Consider the following 7518-nt stretch of genomic DNA (forward strand, 5'->3'; position numbering starts at 1 on the left):
CTTAATGCACGAAAATTGGGCTTCTAGAACTTGATATTTAGGTGATTTAATGTGAAAAGGAGTCCACTTTGAAGTTGGAATTAAGGTAGGAAAAGATTAGGATAGGAAAAGATAAGATAAGGTTGGATAAGGTTTGGATAAGATAAGGAAATTTGGATAATATTCCTTCTTTCTAGTTGATTCCTTATCTTCCAAGTCTTCAATTTAATTCTTCCATATGTTAATCACATTACTAGCCTCTCTTGATCTTCAAATTCGTCCATCCACCTTGCTCCATGCATGTGCAATCCATTTCAAGCCCAAAACTACTCTAAAATGCTCCAAATTGCACCTTTTTTGCCAACTTTGTCATTTAAACCTATAAACACACAAAAATAGCTTAAAACACTATAATAAATAGAAACTAACTTACTAAATGCAAAGAAACAAGCTAACAAAGTCGCATAAATATGCTCCTATCAATAATAACATGATAATACTTAGATACTTACTAGTGAGTATCTTATATACTCACTTTTTAGATTTGACCCAAAGATATTTTTACATATGTTTTATTGTTTTAAAAAATAGTTCACGTGTTATTTAATTTTTCTTAGATTTTTAAAACAAGAAACACGTTTCATCTTTTGATCAAGTCAAATAAAAAGTGCATATATATGGTACTCACTAGTGGGTACTTAAGTATTATCCATAATAACGTGTCAGTGGTTATGATGTTGATTTAGAACTCCTTTGGAAGTCATTCTAAAATGATTGAAATTTCTTTTAGCAAAAATATTTTTAGGTTCTAAAAAGCACTTAAAATGCTTATTGCAAGAAGCACTAGTCAAAAAATATATTTTTTGGTTTTGAAAAGCACTTAAAATACTTCATACAAGAAGTACATAGCTGATGCTTCGTACAAGAAGCACTGTAAGTGTTTTTTTTTTTTTCCAAAATTCACTTTCATTTTATTAAGGATTGATTTTAAAAATATTTTCACGAGAAGCGCTTTTAGCTATTTTAAGAGCACTCCAAACCAAACTCTTATTATTAGAGGGAATTGTTATTGACACTCCAAAATTCTCATTCTGCACTCTAAACTTTCTATATTTGGAAGGAAAAAAAAAAACTTGTGAGGAGTGTAGAATAAGATTTTTGGAGTGCCAATAACACTTCCCTTATTAGATTTGTATCTGATCCAAAATCAATTATCAGGTTAGTAAATGGAACGATTATTATGTATTAGTATAAAATAAAACCTAGACGTTTACATTATTCACCACACAAGTACTAATTAATTGTGACAGCTTATCAACTTAGCTTACCAATCTAACCAATAAATCAACAATCCTAACTACTGAATAAACTAACTCTATGAGCTGTTATCCGCTGTTGTACAATTTTTCTTCAATACATGTCCACACTAGTAACCTCTGCATAACGGAAATTAAGTCTTGCATTATAGTTTTAAAAATATGTTAGGGTTTGAGTCGGATGATCATGTTCTAATATGCTATTTACGTATTGAGGGACCACACCGTACGTGCTTCAACATCACCTAATGAAGCATGCTATTATCCATGGGTTGCTTAATTATATTTTTTTTAAAAGACTAGCTGATGACTTTGTCACAGCGCTCCACTATTCAGGTAGTTGGAAAGACTCACAGAGGCATTTCATCCCCTGGTCACCATCGTGTACTTCACCAGCATCAGAAATTAAGCCCATAATGTGGCTTGTGGGATATGGCCAGAAATTCATCGCAAACCACTGAGTCACCCGTGATGGTTGCTTAATTATGTGTTTGACTTAGAGAGATGTTAGTCATGATAAGAGCACGAACCTACTTGTAGTAGTGTTTGAAGTGATTTTTCGCATCTCACTGTTTGCTCATCAACTCATACTACCCAACAGCCGGTTTTTCTTCAGTATGTGTGCACTTTTTCACATCGTGAGAGTGGTTGCTTTTTTCGAGCGGGGCATTACACTCAATGACAACACTACCACTCAAAGCACCTAACACTAATTATTACAACTTGAGCAAGAATATAGGAGGCACCTTGCCCAGCCTATCATCTAGCTGTAACCACTGCAATTTGAATTACATGACCTCCTAATTCGGCATTGACATTCAACCGTATATAAAATCGTTCACTATCTTTCCACGTAAACAATCAATCAGATTGGTTTCATGGTCTCTGTCTCCTCATTACGTTTCTAAATTATTAACAATTGGTAGACATGAAAGAATACACACACACACATGTGTGTGTGTATATGTGTGTGTACAAGCCTTTTAGGGGAGGAATCTACATTTTTGAAAAAAAAAAAAAAAAAAAAAAGAGTAACGTTATTCATATTATGTTTTTGTACCATATTTTCATACCACTTTTAGTAACATTTGATGTGGACAACCACATCATTTGAATTAATCAGATTTTTAAATTTAGTTCATTATTTAATAAATTAATAATTAAGAAAAACTAGTTAATTAAATGATGATTGTGGTATACGAAAAGTCTTTCTCCTTCATTTCCATGGGTTTTGCAAATCTTTCAAATGATGTGGCTATCCACATCAGATACCACCTAAGTTGGTATAGAAATATGGTATAAAAACATGATATGAATAACATTACTCAAAAAAAAAAAAAAATGAGGATTAATTACAGGACCCACTCCACATCGAATGTCAATGATTCAAACCGTTTATATTATAAATCTCAATTCATAGATCATCCTTGCAAAAATCAATTCAATCCGAAACCATTTACTCATTCAATTTTCACGATAAAATTTCAATGTTTCTTGGATCACAGTGATTATCAATTTTTTTAAACTCAATTAGATGCTTTAAATATTTCCGATTTGACTAATATTTTGTGAGAATGGTCTAAAAGGGGCAATTTGAAAAATGGATAGTTCAAATCGATGAAGTTAGAAGTCGTTGGACTCCACTACTCATTCCGGTCACTTTTCTTTAAGGCTCTGTACACATGCATGTATATATAAGGTCCGTATACATGTGCAGCACTACAAAAGTCATTTTCAAACAAAAGGTCCACCCTTTCAACCAACCTAACATGTTTCCATCTAACGTGCTCTCTTCCATGTGCAATTGTCTCTCTTTCTCTCTCTAGATCTCTCTTTCTCTCTCTCTTCCAGCTTTAAATCCAATCATATCAACCTACCCCGTTAATAACCAAAATCTTTGTTTCTTTTGATTAAATCTTGCAAGCATAATGGCCAGAATCCTCGGGTATCATCTAAACAGATATACCCATCACAATGAATGCAACATCAACAAAGTCTTATCCCACTTAATAGCGTCGGGTTTATGAATCCCAGAACGCCAACAAAGCCTTATACCAAACACAATGAATGAATCGTCAAAAGAAGAAAGCAAAACGGAAAGAGGAATATCATTAAACAATCACTAACATTAAACAATCACTAATGAGTATGTGAAATATCATACAACAAACTTTCTTTAATTTCTTTAATTTTTTTTCTTTCTCTCGATCAGTAGCAACTCAATCAAGCTGTTAGCAATAGAAGGATCAATAACTGAAGGTTCAGGCACGCATGAGATTTAGTGACACAAAGATCGCGGAAAGAACGAGAAAAAAAAACAATAAATACAATAAATTTGTGATACCTGCTGCTTTACTTGATCATATCTTCCCCATCCCAACTCTTTCGAGTTTCTTTTTCTTGGTTCCAAAATGTTATAGTCTATTTCTTTTTTTATCATCGACAATCCATTGAATCAAATGAGTCAGCAAATCCGGAAGGTTTTGAAGGGATGCTTGATTGAGTTTGAGAGAAGGACATATCATCAAACATCCTAGAAGTACCTTCATTGGCTTGCCATCTTTGCAACGCTTGCGGAAGGCTCATGTGCAGGTCGATGCCAGAGTTTTCTTCTTCATGGGTGGAAGGCTTCCAGTGCTCAACAAGAGGACCCAGGATGTTGACAGCATGTCCCATGTCTGGTCTCTGGTATGGCTCACGAGCAGTGCAGTATCCTGCCAGCTCAGCAACTTTGTATATGCTCTCCATTGTCTCCTCATCGGGGTCAAGAGTTTGGTCAATAGCCTTTGGAATGTTTTCTTTGTTGACAAGGACTCTGCGGAACCATGAGACCAAATGAGACCGCTCATCTGGCATTGTATCATCGAGAGCTTTTCTACCGCTTATCAACTCCATCAAAACCACTCCGAAAGCATAAACATCTACTTTTGTAGTGACTCTGCCAGTAGCTGATTATAGGAACACAAATAACATCAATGTTCTAGAATAACGACACAACGACAATTAAATCATAGAGAAAAACGTAAATTCACAATTTCAAAAGTGAACAACAAATTTACAAAACTCTTAAATCGTAGCATCTGTTCCCAGTGAATTCAAAAGTCCAGTCAACAAATTACGTAAGGGTATTATATTGTCTCTTTTCCTTACTCTTTTTGAGTTCTAGAATCTAGTCAAAACAAAACAAAACATGCAGTGGAGACAAATACTATTTCCTCCTCCAAAGGAATTGGTTGACATGTTCAATGCAATTCAGTGGCAATATTAACTTGCAGGTCTGCGTACATATATAAGTTAGCTTGATATGCTGGAAATCTGGAATGATTGAAGCTTAGGTAAATGCACGATTGTTCAATTAATTGATGAATATCTAAAATTAGAGGGTTTCTCTTACCTGCATATTCTGGTGCGAGATACCCGAATGTCCCTGCCAACCTTGTCTCAACAGAATACTTCCCGTCGGGCGCGTTTTTAACCAGTCCGAAGTCAGCAACCTTGGCCCTCATGTCATCGCCCAGAAGTATGTTTGAGGGCTTTAAATCTCTGTGAATGAAACTTTGTTGAGCCAAGCTGTGCAAATATTCCACTCCTCGTGCCACATCCAATGCTATTGTTACTCTCTGCTTCCAAGTCAGTGGAGGCACTCCAATCTCGCGCCATTCAAATAAATGCTGTGTTAAAGTCCCTTGTGGCATGTACTCGTAGACCAAAAGTCTCTCATTGCCATTGATACAGGATCCCAAAAGCGCAACCAAATGCCTATGCCTGACCTTAGTAAGGACTGCGATTTCTGCCTGAAACTCGTTCAATCCCTTAGTGCCTACTGCCACAGATTCCATCCGTTTGACGGCAATTTTGGTCCCATCATGCAATTCGCCTTTATAAACAATTCCAAATCCTCCTCTGCCTAATATGTTGTCCTCGCTAAAATTGTTTGTCACTTGTCTTAGAACTTGGATCGAAATCGCAACATTTCCACCCTCAAAAACATGAAGGTCACCACTGCTCTGGCTTTGCAGTTCACTTGTAACTCCATTGTACCCATTTGCGCTACTCATAACATCACTCTTAGCAATTTCTATCCCAGTTAATGGATTAGCCACCCTTCCAAATTTCTTATGCTTTTTACTAGCATAACATTTGTAGGACACAAACAATACTACCACAACGAAAATAACAACGGCAATAACTATACCAGCAATCATACCAGGGGATACCGAAGGACCATTTGATGCCTGAGCCGGACTCCCACTAGGAGTAGTTCCATTAGAACCAGTACCCGACGGAGTACCTCCCCCACCTCCAGTGCTCGGAGTTGTCCCAATCAACACATTACCAGTTGTAACTAACTTCACCGTAGATGGAAATTTCGGAATTGCCCCACTTAGATTGTTGTTGGAAACATCAAGAAGCTGAAGCTGAGTCAAGCTTAACAAGCTATCCGGTATCGACCCAACCAAATTGTTACGACTCAACACCAAATTTTTCAAAGATGTCAGATTGGCAAAAGCAGGCGAAATGGTCCCATTGAAATGCTTGTTGTCAAAATTCACTGTGAAAACCTTTCCCTGTGGATCACAAACAATGAAGCTCCATCCACTGCAAGGCTTGTTTCCTGTCCAAGAATCAGCAAGCAAAACCGGGTATCCGAAAGCCCCTGCAACCTCAAGCAGCGTGGTGACCAGCGGATCACAAGTCCCTGGAGTCGTTTGACAAAAGCTATTACCATCAACTGTGGATTTCTCCACAGTGGACCCGAAAGCCGGCATTGGACCCTGCAGCTTGTTGTTGTCCAAAGAAACGTTCTTCAAAGAAGATATGGACATCAATGTGGCGGGCACAATGCCAGTAAACTGGTTATCGCGGAGCTGAAGATCGAACAAAGTTTCACACTTTGAGAGGTCTGGGATCGGACCAGTGAATTGGTTTTTTTGAAGCCAAACCTGGGACAACTGGGTCATGTTTGCTAAGACTTCAACGGTGCCAGACAACCCAAGTACCTGATTGTTAACCCAGAGATTCTGAATCCCAGATCCAGAAAACGTTTTGGACAAAGGACCAGTAAAGTTATTGTAAGAAAGCCTTAGGTTTTGCAAGTTCGGAAACGAATCGAACACATCAGGCAACGACCCATATAAATTCACATTACTTGCAGCAAAAGTGACCAAGCTGGAAGCTTCAGTGAGTTCCGAGGGGAAAACCCAAGAGTCGAGATTGATGTTCTGGCTCATGCTCAAAATCTGCAAGCTCGAGAGGCCCGTGAAGCAGCCGGCGGGAATGGAGGTGAAGTTGTTGGTGTCGAGGTAGACTTCTTGGAGGGAAGAGAGGTTGGCCAAAGAAGGAAAGGCGCCGGAAAGAGAGTTGCTCTGGAGAGAGAGGGTGGTGAGTTGAGAGAGAGAGTTGAGATTTGAAGGCAGAGAGCCGGAGAGACCTTTGGAGGCTAAGTTGATGGAGGTGACTCTCTTTGAAGTGTCGCAGTTGACACCGTCCCAGCTGCAGTAGGCGGTGCTTGTGGACCAGCCTTTGGGTGCGGGGCTGAGGCCTGCTGCGAGTTTTGACATGACGTCGGAGTCGTCGGCGGCGGTGGGGGCGGTGGCGACCAGGAGAAGGAGAGAGAGAGCAAGAATGAGAGCTTGTAGGATTTTCTGCTTACCCATTTCTGGGTTTCTAGAGAGAGAGAGAGAGGGGGGGGGGGCTGCTTTTTTGGTTTGGTGTTTCTGGTTTTGGTTTAGAGAGGGAGGCGTTTTGTGCAGGAAGACGACGAAAGGAAGGATGCTGCCTCTGATTGCTACGGCTGTTGAAGCCTTAGGTTTTCTTCTTTTTTTATTTTTTTACTTTTTATTTCTTTTATCAATCTTCTTTTCTTTTTTAAACTTGTATTATAGAATGTATATAAAAACCCATTTTCAATTAATCCCTTCAAGAATGAGAAATGTAGCCGCTTAGTAAATACAAGACGTTTTAGACTCGGGTCTCCTGGATGATGAATTTATAGCTAAATTATTCTTTTACTATTAAGAGCTTGTTTGGAAATATGTTAAGAAATGAATGAAAGTGTTTTTTTTTGGTAAAATGTTTTTTAAAATCAATTTTTAGTAAAAATTCTAGTATATTTCTTCAAAAAACATATATCTGGTGTTTCTTTCAAAAATACTTAAATTACTTTAAGAACTTAAAATTAATTTTACCAAAAACACTTTCAGTAATTTTAAAAATAACGTCC

The 7518-nt window shown here is 37.9% G+C and overlaps 1 protein-coding gene across 1 annotated transcript; it reads right to left on the reverse strand.

Annotated features, from left to right (window-relative positions):
* Nucleotides 1–3386: 3386 nt before the first annotated feature.
* LOC137722499 (receptor-like kinase TMK4) lies at nt 3387–7082 on the reverse strand. The gene is made up of 2 exons (XM_068461515.2): nt 4690–7082; nt 3387–4243 (listed from the first exon to the last, which is right to left on the reverse strand). Exons 1-2 carry the CDS (start codon nt 6950–6952, stop codon nt 3732–3734), a joined length of 2775 nt encoding a protein of 924 aa, XP_068317616.2. The 5' UTR covers nt 6953–7082; the 3' UTR covers nt 3387–3731.
* Nucleotides 7083–7518: the final 436 nt, after the last annotated feature.

Source organism: Pyrus communis, chromosome 4, assembly GCF_041283825.1.
Source record: "Pyrus communis isolate YQ-2024b chromosome 4, ASM4128382v1, whole genome shotgun sequence".
NCBI classification, from domain to species: domain Eukaryota; kingdom Viridiplantae; phylum Streptophyta; class Magnoliopsida; order Rosales; family Rosaceae; genus Pyrus; species Pyrus communis.

Bases quoted from the DNA above. Each gene is read 5' to 3' on its own strand.
- LOC137722499 (XM_068461515.2), bottom strand. From the start codon at position 6,952: ATGGGTAAGCAGAAAATCCTACAAGCTCTCATTCTTGCTCTCTCTCTC. The intron at 4,244-4,689 runs GTAAGAGAAACC...TCCTATAATCAG, and splicing joins TCTCGCACCAGAATATGCAG to CTACTGGCAGAGTCACTACA.